General features: G+C 35.3%; 1 protein-coding gene across 2 annotated transcripts in view; it reads left to right on the top strand.

Annotated features, from left to right (window-relative positions):
- STYX (serine/threonine/tyrosine interacting protein) overlaps positions 1-19,125 on the top strand; it is a 52,673-nt gene that overhangs the window by 13,468 nt on the left and 20,080 nt on the right. Inside the window, exons 2-4 of one of the 2 annotated variants that reach the window (XM_074213343.1) lie at positions 6,480-6,512; positions 7,859-7,912; positions 17,962-18,059. In XM_074213343.1, coding sequence (XP_074069444.1) covers positions 6,480-6,512; positions 7,859-7,912; positions 17,962-18,059 — 185 coding nt within the window. The remainder of the gene's footprint in view (positions 1-6,479; positions 6,513-7,858; positions 7,913-17,961; positions 18,060-19,125) is intronic. The other variant, XM_074213344.1, reaches the window with a different exon arrangement.

Genomic DNA, 19,125 nt, shown 5'->3' with positions numbered 1-19,125 from the left:
GACCTATGCTGGGTTTTTAACATGTTATTTTCTTCAGCATTTTTTTGGATCTCCTTGACTAAGCTGCTGACTTCATTTTCATGTTTTTCCTGCATCTCTCTCATTTCTTTTCCCCAATTTTCCTTCTATCTCCCTCACTTGATTTTCAAAGTCTTTTTTGAGCTCTGTCATGGCCTGAGCCTAGTTTCTGTTTTTCTTGGAGTCTTTAGATGCAGGAGCTTGTGCTTCCTCTCTCTCAATGGTCTTCCTCTTTTTTCTCTGCTTACTCATTTTCCCAGCCTGAGCCTGTTTTTGGGGTGCTTCCTGAGCTTTTAGGACACCCCCACAAGGCTCTCAGTGTGTGAGGCTCTTGTCCTCCCTCCTGGTCTGTGAATAACCATATGTGCCCCCCTCTGCCATGGGGTTGAGGTGGGGGGTCCCTGCTGTTCTGTGGGGGGCCTAGACTGTGATCAGGATCTGAATGTGGTCAGAGCCCCAGAGTCCTGTTCCAGAGCCAGAGGACAGAGCTCTGTAGTCTCTCTTCACTCCCCTCCCTCAGCTCAATGGGCTCATGCCCTGGGGGCTCCTGCTTACAGGCTCCGCCTGCTTCTGTTTCCTGGATCTGGGCTGCCCCAGCCACACTGCTTGCTCTGTGCCCTGTGAGGGCTGGGCTTCAAGTGCAGAGGTCCCCCTATTGTTCCCCCCAAGTTTTGCCTGGTGCTTCCTGGGGTGTAGATCAGGAAACTGCCGTGCTGCTGTGAGCTGCAGCTCCCAGTACCCTGGGGCTGCCTCCAGGAGTCTGAAGTTCCTTCACTCTGGTGGGCCACCCCTCTGACCGGTGGAGCCAAGCCTTTTCGCTCTTTTCCAGATTACCTTGGGTTGGAGAACTGCCTCACTGGGTCCCTCTATGGGTTCTGTCTCTCGAAAATGTAGTTAGAGTCCTTGGTTTATAAGTTTTGTTCCAGAGCAACTGAGAGAAGGTCCTCTCCTTGTCTCCATCTTGGCTCCACCCCCCCCCCCCCCCCCCCCAGTGCTACAGATATCAACTGTTTGATCATAACTTAGCAGCCAAAACGTCCCACAAATTCAACTAATGGAACATGAAACAGGTGATTTGATAGTCTTGTATTCTGCTTTGGTCTGGTCATCTCTAGAGTATTTGTTCATTTCTGGGAGCTATATTTTGGAAAGGACAGTGATTAGCTGGAAGTCAACCAACCAAATAGAAAAGAATTGTTGAAGAATTGACTTGGTTTTCTGCATTTTTTAAGTGTAGCCAAAGCATTTTTTTCTTGCACAGGAAAAAAACTGAACTGTGGACACTTACCCTTGAACTTTCACAAGCTTGGTCAAGCTGAACAATGTATAGTTTTAAAACTGAATTGAGAAGGCAGGACAAACTGAGTGGTATATAGTTTTGAAAGTCAGGAAAGGGAGAGGAGATATGTAATAATAGGGCAGAAAGTACAAAGTTAGGAGAGTGATGAGATTATTAATTGGTGGAGATATAGTGACTTACTGTGATTAAAATATTCTGGGAGGAGCAGCTAAGTGGTGCAGTGGATAGAGTACAGGCCCTGGAGTCAAGAGGATCTGAGTTCAAATAGGACCTCAGACACTTAATAATTATCTAGGTATGTGACCATGGGCAAGTCACTTAACCCCCTTTGCCTTGCAAAGCCCCAAAAAATATATTCTGGGAAAGAATGGCAAGTCAAGCACCTTTTTTCATGCTGAGGAAAACTAACTTTTTAAAAAATTGTGTTTTTTTGAAATAGCAATGCCTAAATTTGCTCATAGATCTTTCCTGTTATGTCATATTTCTTAGAAGTACATCAAAATAAGACAAAATTAAGAGTCCTTATTCTATACATGTTCATGATATCTGCCTGAGGGAGATTTAGTATATTTTAGTCTAGAAAAGAAACTAAGATGTGATAGAGAAAGATGAAGAGTTGGGGCAGCTAAGTGGCACAGTGGATAGAGGACTGACCTTGGAAATTCAAATCCAGCCTCAGTCAATTGACAGTTTCTTAGTCAGGTGATCTTTGGCAAATCACTTCACCCTGATTGCCTCATCTCCAGGGTCATCTCTAGTTATCCTGATGACTCCAGAGGAGAAAATTAGACTGGTCCCAGTACCTCCTGCTCAAATCCAATTCATGTGCTTATCATGGTATCACCTCCCTGATGTCATAGTCTTCTTCAAGGACAAAAAACAAACACCATCATCTTTCCACCTTCAAGAGTTACCAAGTACTTATTTTCCTTGGAACCAGAGGGCAGAATTGGGAGCAATGGGGTGGATACTGTAAAGCAGCACCTTTACCTTTGATTTAAGGAAAATTTTCCTAATAATCAGAGCAGTCTAAGAGTGACATATATTATTTCACAAGATAGTATGTTCCCTCTCATTGGAGATTTTAAAGCAAAGACTAGACATCATCTTTTAATTTTAAATGGAAGGGGAAGAACCAAGATGGTGGGAAAAGGGCAGGGAATTTTCTAAGGTCTTCCCAAAACCCATTCAAAAAACTTTTAAGTAATACCTTAAAAGAAATTCTGGAGCAGCAGCAGAATTCACAAAAGTACAGAGGAAAACAATTTTCCAGTCCAAGACAACTTAAAAGGTTGACCAAAAATGTCTATTGCAAGAAGCCTGGAAAGATTTTCATGAACTGATGCTGAGGAAGATGAGCACAACCAGAAGAATATTGTGCACCCTAACAGCAACCAATGATCAATCTTATGGGGCTTGCTCATTTCATCAGTGCAATAATCAGGACAGTTTTAGGTTATCTGTGATGGAGAATACCATCTGTATCCAAAGAAAGGATTGTAGAGTTTAAACAAAGACCAAAGACTATTACCTTTAACTTTAAAAATATTTTTAAAAAAAGTTATCTTATGTATTATATAATTTTGCTATCTCTTATATTCTATTTTTTCCTTAAGGAAAAGGTTTTCTAAGCACATAAATAGGTCATTCACAAATAGGCATAGTTTTTTTCTCTTCTTTGCTAATGCTCATATTTATATCTTTAATTTTGATCTTGTCTTACTATCACAATTAATTTCTAGTGAAATAAGAGTAGGAAGATTCTTGCTTTACCCTTTTCTTGCTTTCATTATCAAATATTCATTTAAAAAATTAGAAACACAGTATTTTTATTTTCATAAGGACCTTTAAAATGACCATGGATCAGGCTATACTTATAAACAAAATCATACCCCCCACATTATTTTTCTCTCAGCATATTCAATTTGGATCAATGTATAGCATGGAAGCAATGTAAAGATTATCAGACTGCCTTCTGTGGGAGGAGGGAAGCAAGATGGGGGGGGTTGTAAAATTCAAAAAAAAGGAAAAGAAGAAAAAAGTCTTGCACCAGGTTGAAAGTAGATTACAGTCCAGTGCAGGCCACCCTAGTAAACCAGCAATAGACTTTGGAGGCTAACTGAATCACTGGCAGAAGTGATGATTTTCAGACCTCTCAGCCCACAGATGATAAGAGGCTTAGAAGGAGATTACAGGAGTCCCCTTTCATGCCACCAGTTATATCACCCATGTTTGGAACCCTCAAGGGGAAAATTTTGCAAGCAGTCAAAAAGAAACAATTCAAATATCATGGATCCAGTTAGGATAACAAAAGATTTATCAGTTTCTTCATTAAAGGATATGAAGGCTTGAAATCAAAAGAGCTTGGATTGCCACCAAAAATCACCAACTTGGGGGGGGGTGGAGACAGGAGAGGAAGAATGAACATTCAATTAAATAGTGGACTTTCTTGCATTCCTGATGAAAAAAGATGAGCAGAAAATTTGACTTTTAGATACAATACTTGAGTAACATTTAAAGGTAAACATGAAAGAGAAATCATAATGACTTCAAAAAAGTTCAACTGTTTTCATTCCAAATGGGTAAATGATATTTGTAAACTCCAAAGAAACTTTTTCATTATTGGGGCAGTTAGAAGGAGTATGTATAGGGGGCGGCTAGGTGGCGCAGTGGATAAAGCACTGGTCCTGGAGTCAGGAGTACCTGGGTTCAAATCTGGTCTCAAGACACTTAATAATTAGCTAGCTGTGTGGCCTTGAGCAAACCACTTAAAACTCTATTTGCCTTGCAAAAAAAAAAAGAGTATGCATAGACTCAATGTGTGTTGAATATGATGGAGTCTGAAAAAATAAAATTTAGGGGAGAGAAAGAGTAATGTATTGCTTGAAGGGGAAAAGGGAGAGGGAGAAAATAATAAATTATCTTACATAAAAGATATTTAAAAAGCTTTTAGAGTGGAGGAGAAAGTTGGAGGGGGTCTCATCTAAATTGAATCAGAGGGAATATACAGCAAAATAGGAGAAGGGGATAAGAGAGCGGGTGGTGCTGCTGATGGAAGGGAAGGCAGATTGGTTTTGAGGATGGACATCGTGAAAGGAGAGAGAAAAATATAGGATGGAGGGAATATACATAGTAATCATAAATGAAAAAGTTTAATAACAGGTTTTCTCATAGAAAGCCTTATTTCTCTAATATGTAAAATATTGATAAGATCCATTTCTCAATTGACAAATGGTTAAGGGATATGAGTAGGTGATTTTTCAAATGAAGCAATCAAAACTACAGTCATGAAAAATGCTCTAAATCACTTTTAGTTAAAGAAATGCAAATTAAAATAACAGTGAGCTACCACCTCATACCTATCAGATTGACTTATATCCCAGAAAAGAAAAATGACAATGTTGGAGGGCATGTGGGAAAATTGAAATTCTAATGCATGTTGCTGAAGTGGTATACTATTCTGGTAAAGGCAAGTGAGAAGGATGCATTGCACAGAATACCTCTCACTATAATAAACATAATAGCACAATTCACAAGGATAAAGGGTGAAAGAGGAGGAAAGAGATTTAAACAAAAGGAAAATTACTTCTGTTTACAAAACATATTTATAGCGGCTCTTTTAGCATTAGTAAAGAATTGGACATTGAAGAGATGTATGTGATTTGTGTGTGATTGTGATTGAATACTATTGTGCTTTAAAAAATGATGGGCAGGATGTTCTCAGAAAAACCCGGAAAGATATACATGAACTGATAACAAAGTAAAGAGAACCAGATGTATGATGATCAAATGTGAATAGTTATTTTCACAATACAGTGATTCAGGACAATTCTGAAGGATTTATAATGAAAAGTGGTATCTATCTCCAGAGTAAGCACTTAGGGAGTTGGGAATGCAGAGCAGAGCTTACTTTTTCTTTATTTTTGTGAAGTTTTATGGTCTTTGTTTTCTTTTAGAACATGGCTAACCTGGAAATATGTTTTATATGATAGCATATGTACAATTATACCAAATTGCTTGCCTTCTCAATGCAGGAAGAACAGTGATGGAGAGACTTTGGAACTAAAAAAATTTTTAGTGAATAGTAATTGTTTCTACACATAATTAAGGAAAAATAAAATAATAAATTTTTAAAATTCTAATGAGAATAGATGGAAGAAAAAAAAGTCTTTTAACACAGAAATCAGTGTTTATTTTGTAATTTAGTATTTAATTTGTAAACAGCACAACAAAGCAAATAAATAGAAAAAGGGAAAGTGCTATATTTAATCAAACCTCTATAATTTTACACTAGAATTGTTTTTGTTGGGGAAATCTGAAGCCATGAAGGACAAGTCTAATCCCTCTTTCATTTATCAGTCCCTCAAATAAAGAAGACCGCTATCATGTCTACTCTAAATTTTTTCTTTGGAAAAGCCCCAGCTCCTCCTACCAGTTCAGGATTTATCTCCTATAATCTTGATTATCTTCGTTTCATTTTATCCCCCATTCCCAGTGCTTTTCCTAAAAGCCATTGAAAAGAGGATTGGATCAAGTGTGGAAGGACCTAGGCTCAAATTCTGGTTATTTCACTACAGTAACCTAAGATAAAGGATGAAATACTTTTGAGTAATCTGTTGTTAGCTTTTTGAATATGACTAATGATAATATTGTTGTGTGCTATTAATAAAATCAGAATCATATCTCCAGAATTTTAGCTTATCTATTTATATCTATACCTATTTAGTGTTTGTTTCTTGACACTTGCAAATAGCATTATCAAAATAAGGTTATTATCCATTATGTATTATTTTCCATTGGGGCAGCTAGGTGGAACCTAAATTCAAATCTGGCATCAGATACTAGCTATGTGACCTTGGCAAGTCACTTAACCATGATTGCCTCAAATCCAGGGCCATCTTTTGTCATCCAGATCCATATTTGGTTCCTGGACCTAGATGGATCAGTGGAGAAAGTGAGACTGGTGTCAGTTCATGTACATGTCTTGGCATCACTGCCCTGGTGTCTTTTCAAGAACAAAGAACAAACATCAATTATCCATTCTTTTCTTTTATAATACTTATTTTTAAAAAATCATACAATACTTTGCAAATTTTAATTTTTGGCTTATTAAATCAGAGGAAAATTTTTACTTAACTTTTTTGTTTGTGTGTGTTTTAAGGATTGGACCTATCCCATGAGGCGAGAGATGCAGGTATGATTTTTAACCTTTAGTCCTTTTAATTTTTGTTTAAAGGTCATAGTTTTGTCATGTTAATGCATTAGTTGTCCCTATGTTTAAAGTAAATATATTAAATCAGATGACCAGAAAAAATGAGAATAAATGCTTTTCCACTTAGAATGCTGATGAAATTATTATAACATTGACATCTTGATAAATTATTAGAAAATAAGCCTGCTGATGTCATCTTGACTAATTATTAGAAAATAGACTGAGATGCAGTTATAATTTTTCTTGTCTAATTTATATGATTTTGAGTAAATCAGTTCTTTAAAATGAAAATAACATTTATAACCATTTGAAGATTATATTAGTTCTAGCTGAATTAACTTTGGATCATTGCTGTGGTGCTTAATTTCTCATGGGAAAATAGTCCTCAACATACTCAACTGAAAACTTTTTAGATGAAAGGAATTAAGTTATTGATTAGCTTTTCTACATGTTGGGAAGCATGTATTTTAAGACAAAGTCATTTTCAACTTGTTTCTCTTTTTAATACAAATATTCATGGTATTTAAAGCTGGACTACTATATTATACTTAACCAAGTAGGTACTATCATCTAACACAGAACCGGAGTGAAAATTCTTCAACTTTTGTAAATATTTACTTGCTCTATGAAGTCTCTAACTTCATAATTTGATGTATTTAGTTTTTAACACCAGCATTTTTATAGCTGTCTATTTAGACTCAGAAAGTACAATTTTTATTTCAAATATTAAATTTATGGTTTGTTTATTTTTTTTGCTAAAGGTACAATAGTAACTATTTCTGCCATCACAGTTGATTTGATTTTAATGCTCAAAAAAGGAGTTCTTCCTCCAGTTTGATCATAGAATCTAGCAAGGGATGGAGAATAAGAGGATATGAGAACTTTGAGATAGCCACTAAAAAAGTGACCATATCTAATGTTTTTACTAGAACTAGCTGTTTAAATGAGTTCTAAATATAGTTCATAAAGGTAAGGTTTTAAAGACTAAATTTTTCATTTTAGCATATGGCATATATTTACAGAAGCTTTGGACATATTTTGTACTTAATGAAAACTCCCTCTCAAATCAGTGAATATAATATAAAATGGTGTGATTTAATAGAAAGTACATTGGATTAGAAGTCAGAGCCTGATTTTTAAATTTGTCTTTACCATCTAATAATGTGACCTGGGGCAAGTCATTTCCTCTTTCTTCAGCTCTTTGTTTCTTTATCTCTATAATGTGGTTGGACTAGATGATCTCTTAAGGTTTTTTTTTCTTACCCAAACTTGTCTTTGGTCAGTGTTTGTGGATTTACATTGGTAATTATAATTAGTTTTTCTTTTAGGAAATCTTACCTGGATTATTTTTGGGCCCATATTCTTCAGCTATGAAAAGCAAGGTATGACTTTTTTAGGTTATATTCGTAGAGATAACTTATTAACCAAATTTTCTGTTGCAAGGTATCTTAACAAAAAATTGTTTGGGGTGGGAGCTATAAAAAAAAAGTACATAGACATAGTATCCTAAAAAGTCAGTGATTTTTTTTAAGCTTATAAAGCTTTATAGTTTTATATAAAATTATATATTAAATTTATATCTAAATTTATGAAGGTGGCTAGGTGGCCCCAATCCTGGAGTCAAGAGGTTCTGAGTTTAAATCCTACCTCAGACACTTATAGCTGTGGGATCCTAGACAAGGCACTTAATCCTTTTTGCCTTAGTCCCTCATCTGTAAAATGAGCTAGAGAAGGAAATGTGAAATAACTCTAATATCTTTGCCCAGAAAACACCAAATAGGATTATGGAGACATGTCTGAAATGACACAATTTAAATTTATTATTTTGACTTCTTGTTTTCCTAATGTTTAATTTTAAAGAAAAAATTTAAGGACTGAATATAAGAATCACTTTAGAAAAGTCTTCTATGCTAGGCTCACATAAAGTAAAAGTTGAAATTAGCTCTGGATTAATTGACACAATTTTGTTTTATGCTGATCTTTTTCTTTAGAGGTAAAAGATGTAAATTTTTAAATTCTGCTTTGAAATGCTACATTTGGAATTCATTATTGAAGGCACAACTTAAACTTTAGATCTGAAAAAAGTCTTGAGGATATAAGAATTAGCTTTTAAACACTATTTTCAAATTCTATATGAATTATAATAAAATAAGTCAAGCTAGAGAGCCAAAGTGAATGAGTGTGCCTTTGTGATTACAGTATACACACACACACACACACACACACACACACACACACACACATATACACTGTTTTTGTGGAATAGACATTAGAGGCTGAACATTCATTGGTAGCTGACACCTAGAATAATTAAAGAAACTTCCTCAACTTATATAGGTCAGCACCATCTCTGCAACTTTTAGTCTTAGAGTTGGCCAGAGCACTGAGAGATTTAAGTGACTCAAATACATTAAGTAATTACTTATTAACAGGACATTGTATTAGCTTCTATACATAGAGATTATGTGAAACATGGTCAGTACACTCAAGTCACATTCAGTGTAGTCTAGTAGGATTGAAAAACAGATGACACAGAATATTACAGAAATACTTTCTAAGGTTGCAGAGGCCTGAGGGAGCATAGATTTAGAGATGAAAGGAATCTCAGGTCATCCGAGGCAAACTCCTGATTTCCAGTTAAGGAAACTGAAGTCCAAGCAAGTAACTTTAAAAAGGTCATCCAAGTAATAAAAATCAGAGTGGAATTTGAAACCAGGTCCTCTCTCTACTCTGTTGGGAGAAGACCTTAATCAACTTGGGTGATGAGGAGAAGCTTCATAAGGGTGAGATACCATTTGAGTTGGCCTTTAAAGAATGATTAGGAATCAGTTAAGCTCTGGAACCATATAGTATATGGGACATTTCCAACTGGATATCCCATATTAATCCTAAAATAAAAACAACTCATTATATTTTCCAGCTTGTCTCCAAGCTCCCTCTGCTTCTAATTCGCCTCCACCCCCAAATCATTTATCATTGTGCCTCTATGCCCTTCTGGTTCAAGAATCTTCCTGATTGTTTCTCCTCACTCTCCTTTACTACCTCAGCATTCATATCATGCCCACTGTTCCGCAAGTTTCTGTCGTACTCTCTCAACATTATTCTGTTTTGGTAATCTCATAAGATTCAATAGGTTTAAACTTACTTGCCAATGATTCCATGATCTATGTATCTAGTCTTTCACCTGTGTTTCAATTCCCACATTACCAATTGCCTATCAGACATTTTAGATCATGGAACTAGTGTCTCAAGAGATATTTCAAAGTCAGAATGTCCCAATCTTTTCTCCCCTTTTTAAACTTACTATTTCTATCAAAGATATCACCAACCTTCTAGGGTAGTAATGTAGCATTATCCTGGATTCCTTACTCTGTTACCACACATAATCAGTCATTTCTTCTTTCATACTGGCTCTTGAATCAAACCTCTTTTGTCTACTCTTTCAGCTACTCACTTAGTTTGACTTTCATTGCCTCTCAGTCTCTCTGCCTGAAAACTTTTTCCTATTCTAGTCTATCCTATATACTCCTGCCAAAGTAATTTTCCTCAAGAACAAATCTGTTCCTTAATGCCAGTTCCTATTGTTTCCTATTGCTTCTAGGATAATATTAAACTTTTCTTTTTAACTTTTAAAACTAAACCCTAGCCTGGTCCCAACCTTTCTAGCCCATAAGTCCCTTGAATATTTTCTGTTTCTTATCATCCCCAGGATTTAGCACAGTACCTTGCACATAACTGCTTAATAAACACTTGCTGATTGACTACACGCTGATTCAGCCAACCTGACCTCTCTGTCCCTTACCCCTTGACCTTCCATCTTCTTTATGCCTTTGTTTCTCACATATTCCTGGAATGTACATCCTCCTTATCTCCATTTCAAAGACTTCATTTCTTAAGACACACATCTCAAACACATTTTCCATTAACCTCTTCCTAATCCCGTTAATTGCTAGTGCCATCCCTATCACCTTACTTTATATAACTACTTTATTTGTATTTATCTACTTTGCATTTATGTTATGTATATTTGTATATGTGCTTGTCTTCTGTGTTGCTCTCTGAGAGTTAAAATTATTTCATTCCTTTTTTTATAATCCTAGGTAGGACCTAATACATTAGTAGACTCTTAATAAGGACTCTCAGTTTCCAATCTTTTCTCTCTCCAGTCCATCTTCCATGAACATATCTTTCAGGCTTATTTCAAAGTACTTCTTTACGTACACTCTCTATTCTAGCCAACCTGACCCTAAACTTGACATAAAATCAGAAAGTTTTCAGATTTTTTGATGATGAATTAAGATATTAGCCAGCCCTTTGACATGCTGGACATCACAGGATTTAAAAATCTAACATTTTTTTTTTTGTTATTTGTTGAGTCATTTCAGTTGTCTCTGGCTCTTTATGATCCTATTTGGACTTTTCTTGGCAAAAATACTAAAGGGGTTTTGCCATTTCTTTCTCCAGCTCATTTTACAGATAAGGAAAGTGAAGTAAACAGGATTAAAGTGACATGACCAGGATCATAAAGCTAGTAAATGTTGAGGGTCGTATTTAAACTGAGGAAGATGAATCTTCCTCACTCCATGTCTGACACTCTCTCCATTGAGCCAACTAACTGATCTTACTTAACATTGGTTTGGTTTTTTTTTTTTTAGTAAATATGTTTATTGTGCCAAAGGTATGATAATTACTGATTCTTTTCCAGTTAGGTACTATCAGTACTCTCATCTAATAAACATAACTAGCTTAGAAATTCTTTAAAGCTTGGTTTATATAGAAAAATGTTCATAGATTTTATCAAGTTCCTAATTTAATACCTACTGTACTTTCTTTTTTCTTCTGAAATTTATTCTATGAACTTAAATACCAATAACTATGAAGGATAAATAAATGGATTATCTGCAAAACTTCTGTTAACGTTTCTTTTTTCAGAAGTATATATTAATTTTCATGTAATAGCTTCAGGATAGTTCTGAACTTATACACTCTTCTAGATATTTTAGAAATGTGTCATTGATATTATTTGCATTTTTTCCTTTTTTATTTTTACATTCCTTATAATTGAAGCCTTTTTGGACTATACTTATTGTCATCAGTAAGTCAGTCAAACAACACAAATCAACACATTGGCTATTTTGTAATTTATATGTTTTTATGCCTCTATTCCAAGAGCACTTTGTCATGAAGTCATGCTTTTTATGATTAGGCTTCTTAAGTCCTCTTTACTCATTATATTGCTCAATATTTGAAATATTACATGGTTGTTTATATTTTTTATGGTCATAATTTCATATTATTCTGCTCATTCAACTCTGATTCATTTGATGCACTCACACAAACAAACACACACACACACACGCACACACACACACACACAAGATATATTCTTAGCTTTCCTCAAGGTTGAGTTTATATGCTGCTTCCTATAGGTTTTTCCTTATCCCTGTATTTAATAATGCTCTCTCCCTACTCAAACTATATTTTACTTATATGTAGTATGTTTTATTTTCTAGTATAGGTCCCAGAGGGAAGGAATTGTTTTTATAGCTGGTATGTTACACAATGCTTTTTACTTAGCATGTACAGTTTATTCCTTCCCTATCATGACTTTCCCCCTTGGACCAGCATATGAAATTATTTGTTAATTTTGGGGGAGCTTTGCAGAAGCTACAGATGATACAGGAAAGCCATCATACAACGCAGGAAAAAGTTTAGAAACTTAGAAATGTATAAAATATATGTATAGTATTGTATAATATCAGCATATTTTATCTTTTGAAATTATAATAATTTAGACTTCAGGGGGAGCCAAAAATTTTTTTAAAAATTTTTCTAGATTGGGGTGGCTAGGTGGCGCAGTGGATAAAACACCAACCCTGGAGTCAGGAGTACCTGGGTTCAAATCTGGTCTCAGACACTTAATAATTACCTAGCTGTGTGGCCTTGGGCAAGCCACTGAACCCTATTTGCCTTGCAGAAACCTAAAAAAAAATTTTTTCTAGATCACAGAGGCATCACTCCCCTAATCCCCACAATGTATAAGGGATAACTGTACTTTATAAATTTCAATAAATGGATTAGAAGCTACCAGATTGTCTACAGGAATAGAATAAACTTAGCCATTTTGGTATCCCTATATTTCTGTCTTCCCAATTCCCCTGAAGACTCATTTCATCTGTCTTGTCTCAGTTACTAATTATGATTCTGGAAAATTATTGATTATGATTCTGGGAAAAAAAATACAAGGATGTCAGTTAGGTGGGTAGTAGTGGATAGTGTGCTGGGCCAAGATCCAGGAAAACCTAAATTCAAATTCAGTCTCTGATACTACTTTATGACTCTGGAAAAACCACTTAATTTTTGTTTGCCTCAATTTCCTCAGCTTTAAAATAAGATTATTAACTTTCATGTAGTAATTACAAAACAGTTCTGAACTTATATGGTTTTCTAGATGTTTTAAAAATGTTTCATTGCTATTATTTACTTTTTTCCTTTTTTTTTTGCATCCCTATAATTGAAGGATGAGGATAAATGGGGATATAAAATAAGGATAAAATACCTGGGTTATTGTGAGAATAAAAGAATAAGATCATATTTATAAAATGCTTAGCATAATGCCTTTCACATGGGTGCTTTACAAATCCTAGTGATAGTAGTGGTGGTGGTAGTTATGAGGCTGCTGATGATGATGATATTAATGAAAATATCATCTGAGAACTCTGGATAATCATTGTAAAAGTTAATGTGTAATTTTGGGTTTCACTGGTGACTAAGTGGCAGTCAATTCTGTTAGTTGCTTGTAGATCATTTACTTATGTATTAAAGGAGTGTTTTGTAAATCCTAATCTAATTTTCCTAATTTTCCCTACTTCTGCCTGTGTGCTCAAGGAATATGAATTAATTAAAATTGTAGTCAGTTAGTAACCATTTAATATTAAATAATTACTATGCCAGGTATTGTATTAACAAAAGAAAATCTCTGACCTGGAAGAGCTCACAAAGTAATAGGAAGACAAGATGCAAATAGCTATGTACAGATAAGCTTTGTATTGGATGAATGAGGAATAATCAACAGGAAAGGATAGAATTAGGGATAGAATTAAGGAAATTAGGAATGGCTTCCTGAATTTTGAAGGTAGTTAGGAAAAACAGGAGTTGGAGATGAGAAAGGAGATTATGTGACATAGACAGTGAAAATGGTCAGAGTGGGAAGATGGAGTATCTTGTTTTATGAATAGTAAGGAAGCTGGTTTCACTGGACCACAGTATATAGGTGGGGGGAAAGGTAGGGGGCTAGAGTATAAGGAGTAAGAAGACTAAAAAGGTGGTGGAAGTGAAGGTCATGATGGTCTTTGAATGCTAGGGAATTTTATATTTGAATCTGTAAATAAGAGATTTGCTGCATTTACTGAGTAGGGTGTTAACATTATCATCCTTAAGGACAATTACTTTGACAGTTGAGAGGAGGATGGACTAAGTGGGGAGTGACAGGTAGACCAACTAGTAGGATATTACAACAATCTAGACATAAGATAATGAAGGCCTATACCAGGGTGAGAATATCACAAGGGAGAAGAGAATGTTTGTGAGTAAAGTTACAAAGTTAGAATTGACAGGCCTAGGCAACAGACTGGTTGAAGGGATGAGAGAGAATGAAGAGTTGAGAATGTCAACTAGATTTTGAGGGAAATTTAGAAGAAAATAAAGGTCAGAGAGGGCAAGATAAAGTTTGGGACATGTTAGGTTTAAAATGTCTTTAGAATATCCAGTGTCAGATGCTAGGAAATTAGAGATATAAGACTGGAGGTCAGCAGTGAACTTAATGCTTAATCTCAAATAAGTAAATTTGAGAATTATAAGCATAAAGATGCCAATTGAGTCCATGGGAGCTAATGAGATCACCAAGTGAAATAATACAGAGAAGGGGGTATGACAAACTATGGAAAGCCTGGTATTTTTTTTTTCCATGTTAATAGACCAAGAGCTAAAAAATAGTTTTTAAATGTATAAAGTTTATTCTAATTTAAAAAAGTAAAAACAATTTGTTGCTTTTGGGTAATATAGAAAGTCTGCATGTGTGGTAATTTGCTGACTACTCTTGTAGAGGGATAAGAGAAATGGGGTCCAGGTCAGAACTTTATGTTTAGAACATGGGTCCTCTCCCTTCACCACAGTTACAGATGACTGGTACTTTGAACTGGCTCTTCTCTTCCTTTGGAGACTAGAGATCAGAAAAATGGGTAGAGAGAATAGGCAGGAGACAGTGCCCTCCCTACTTCTTCTGTAGACTAGAGACCAGGCATAAAGGGTGCTGGAAAAACATTTTGCATCCTCTTATTTTTAAGGTTTCAATACTGAGACTTGTCATCTCAGTTGTAACCTATGTGAGACATGTGAAGGTGCTACAAAAATGAACATATTTTTGATTTAATTGTTCTTCTGTATTATCTCTTTCATTGTTCACTGCAGATAGAGGATTAGCTGTGTAGAATTACAGGCTGAATACCTCATGGAAAGTGACATTACAGGGGGCGGCTAGGTGGCGCAGTGGATGAAGCACCAGCCCTGGAGTCAGGAGTACCTGGGTTCAAATCCGGTCTCAAACACTTAATAATTACCTAGCTGTGTGGCCTTGGGCAAGCCACTTAACCCCATTGCCTTGAAAAAAAAACCCAAAATCTAAGAATAAAAATAATTGGAAGTTATCATACTGGATGTTGTAGATTCTAAACTTAAAAAACTAAAGACTTAGGAAATTTGAAAATAATTGATAATTTGAATCTACCTAAATTCATTCTAGCATTTAGTGGAAAAACTAGCATCCAAAAGGATTAGGTGTGGTCCAGTTGTATCACTAACCAGCTGTGTATATACTTTGTCATCCTATCCAGAGTCTCAGTCAATTCAGTAAGCATTTATTAAGCACCTGCTCTCAACCAAGTTCTGTGCTTAGTTCTGGGACATACAAAGAAAGGCAAAAATTAGTCCCTGCTCTCTAAGAATTCATAAATTCTAATGAATTTATGGAGAAAATCTTAGAGGGAAGGCTCTAGTATTAAGGGCAAGAGGGAAAGACTTCTTGTAGAAGGTGTCATTTTAATTAGAATTTGAAGGAAACCACAAGTAAAATATGAAGGAGGAAAATGCCTGGAGTTGGGAGAGAGAATCTTGTGTTAGGAAGAGCAAGGAGAGTTCTGTATCACTGGATTGCAGAGTATGTGGAGGGAAATAAGATGTTAAGTAGGTAGTAACAGGATTAAAAAATTCAAACAGGATTTTGTATTTGATTTTAGAAGTAATAGTCACTGAAATTTGCGATTGTAGTTAGACAATGAATTTGACAGCTGAGTGAAGGATGGATTAGAATAGAGACTTAAGACAGCAGGAGGTTAACCAGGAGACTTTTGCAGTAGTTCAGCTGAGTTGATGAGGAAGGGCATCAGGGTTTTTATCAGTACTAAAAAGGAGAAGAGTCTATAAGAAAAATGAAGGTAGACTCCTCAGACCTTGGCAACAGGTTGGATATTGGGATTGAGGGGGGAGGAAAGAGAAAAGTAAGGAATTAAGGATGATACCTAGATTTCAAGCCTGGATGACTTGGAAGATGGTGGTACCCTTGATGGTGATGGGAAAGTTAGAAATAAAGTAGTCTTGGAGAAAAGACAATGTTTTAGACATTTTAATTTTAATATATCTACAACATATTGCAGTGGGAGATGAGAGAATTGGAGGTCAGTATAGAAGCTGGAATTGGATATATAGATCTGAGAATCATCAGCAAAGAGATGACTATTAAATCTATTGGATGACTGAGATCACCAAGTGAAATAGTATTGAGGGAGAAAAGTGCTCAGGACAACCTTTGGAGGGCATCCAAAATATTCATTGTTAGTGGGCATGACCTGGGTCAACTACCAAATAGGAGGAGTGGTCACACAGGTAGGAGAAAAATCTGGAGAATATAGTGTCAGGAAAACCTGATGAGAAAAGAGTTTCCAGAAGGAGAGGGTAATTGAGAGCATGAGAGGCTGCAGAGATATCAAAAGTGTTGGAGATCAAGAAAATGTCATTAGATATGTCAATTGAGAAATTATTGGTGACTTTATAGAGAGGGCAGTTTCAGTTGAATTTTGAGGTTGGAAGCTAATTAAAGAGTAAGAGGAAAGGGAAGTAGGAGTTTAGTCAGGAGGCAGGAGAAATTTAGGATATTTCAGTAGAGTTAGATGGAATCAAGTGAGTTTTTTGAGACATGAAAATATTTGTAGGTTTTAGTAGACTGGAAAGCAGCCAGTAGCCTAGAAAATACTGATGACTATTGAGAGAGTCGGCATGAAAGAGGGGGCAATCTGTTCTAGAGAATCATTTGCTAATATAGAAAAGTTTGCTGGTATGGGAAAGAGGCTTCCTCTTAATTGTGAGATAGAGGTGAAGGAGGATTTAAATAGTGGCAAAAGGCATGTGAGTGATGTATAAGGAGGAACAGAAGAGAAGAGTTAGTTTTTATCTAATGGTCTCATTTTTCTTTTTCGGTGAAATAAGAGGCAGAGTTTTCAATTGAGGGTGGAAGGAAGGAAGGAAAGATGATGGGAGGTTTGAGAAGGGATGAAAAAGTTTGGAAAATCCCTTGTGGTGAGACTCAATTTGTAAAAATAAGGTCTCATCAGCTCAGAAATTTAGTTTTATGCACATCATCTGTACAGATGAAAGCACTCAAAATATATTTTAATTGTTTGAAAATTGTATTCTAGTAATTCTAAACTATGTTACTATGATCACCACTTCTGGTTTCTCTGTTGTGAATAAATAAAAAATATTTATTAAATGCTTACTATATGCAAAACACAAGGTATATAATTGAAAAAGTAAGTCAGCCCCAGCTTTAAGAATCTCACATTCTAATGATGAAAGACAATGAATAAAAGTTTTTAACTGCAAATCAGACGGAAAAGTCTGGTTATCCCTATTATTCAACAGCAAAGCAAGTCGTAATACATACTCTTTTTAATGTCATTACCATTGACAGAACCATATCTGTATCTAATATTGAACCATTTGAAAATGCCAAGGACTTTGGTGATGAGATTTTCTTTTCCATGTCCTTCAGGCTGCTGATGAAGTTGGGGTTCTAGCACCAAAGAGGAACAAATTGTTCCTTGGACATTTTCTGCAGGGGTTGAACTAGAAGTAGAGATGCATTGGTCTGGGGGAGCAATGTTATTCCAAGAACTTTTGGATTTAACAGCCTGTTAGTGACAATTGGTGTTGGTGTACAGTAAGTTCTCTAAAGCACCCCCAACACCAGTGCAGGCAAACACACACACAAACAACACAGAGCATGAGAACTTCCTATTCTTTCTGAGGATTTTAGTATGTTATTAAAATGTGTTTAAGAAGACATTTCATATTTTAAACTTCTATACTTTTTTTACAGCTACCTATACTACAGAAACATGGAATAACCCATGTAATATGCATAAGACAAAACATTGAAGCAAACTTTATTAAACCAAACTTTCAACAATTATTTAGGTAAGAAATATGTGTAGGTGTAATTTGGGGTGGGGAAGAGTTGGGAACTGTGATTCAAAATATCAGGTACTAGTCATCAGAAAATCTTAATAAAAGCTTTTTGTGGTGGTGGTTGTTGGTATGAAGTCTTATTGAATGGCCTTCCCTTTGGTTTCATAGAAAATGACTTGTGCCAGGTGATTTTAAAATCAAGATCATTTATAATTTAGGTTTACCAAAGTGTAAGATAAATTAATTAATAGAGTGTCTTAACCTAAATAATTTATTTTATGAAATAGCATTTTATGTTGTACTCTTTTTACTTAATGTGCATCATTGTTAGCAAATTCCTAGGACTCAGAGCTTCCTTTCAGTATCCCAGGATTTAAGGTCATTCATCATTTAAATAAATTGCCAGATTTCTTAAGAACAACTTTATATTCCAGTAAAAAGAAATAAATACATTTAATAATATTACCCTTAAGAGGTAATTTCAAAATATCATTGTTTCATAAATTAGTTGCTGTAGCATTTAAGTATAAAATCATTAAGAATACTTAGTATAACACTGATCTTATATTTTACAATGCCTTTTTTTAGTAGTCCTTTTGCATCTCATTTGGCAAATTAAAAAAATTTTTTAGCGATGTCTTGCTTTCATTTATTTATTTATTTATTTCTCATGTTTGCCCAAAGACCTTCTAACAGGTTAAAAAAGAAAGGAAAAAAGCAAAAATGAGCAGTATTACTATGTCTGACATTCTATACACCCTAAGTCTCTCACCTCTGAAATAAGAGGAGGGAGGTTTGACAGATTTTCAGTAGGTGATCTCTTAGGTAGATTTCATTTCATGGCAAATTACTTATTCATTTTATTTGTGTGTGTCTGTGTGTATTTCTGTGTGATTGTGTGTGTGTGTGTGTGTTTGTGTGTGTGTGTATTTTTGGGCCATTATAAACTTCCCTCTCAAGTGCGCAGACTCTTTTTCCAGTCACCCTGAGATCTTTGAATGTGAGTAAAATGCTCTCAAACTGAACCTCACCTTCTTACCTCTAGAGGTAGGACGTACTTTTTATTCTTGGTATC

This window comes from Macrotis lagotis, chromosome 1 (assembly GCF_037893015.1).
Source record: "Macrotis lagotis isolate mMagLag1 chromosome 1, bilby.v1.9.chrom.fasta, whole genome shotgun sequence".
NCBI classification, from domain to species: Eukaryota; Metazoa; Chordata; class Mammalia; order Peramelemorphia; family Peramelidae; genus Macrotis; species Macrotis lagotis.
Note: the sequence above shows the minus strand (reverse complement) of the source record. Positions and strands in the feature narration are given on the sequence as shown.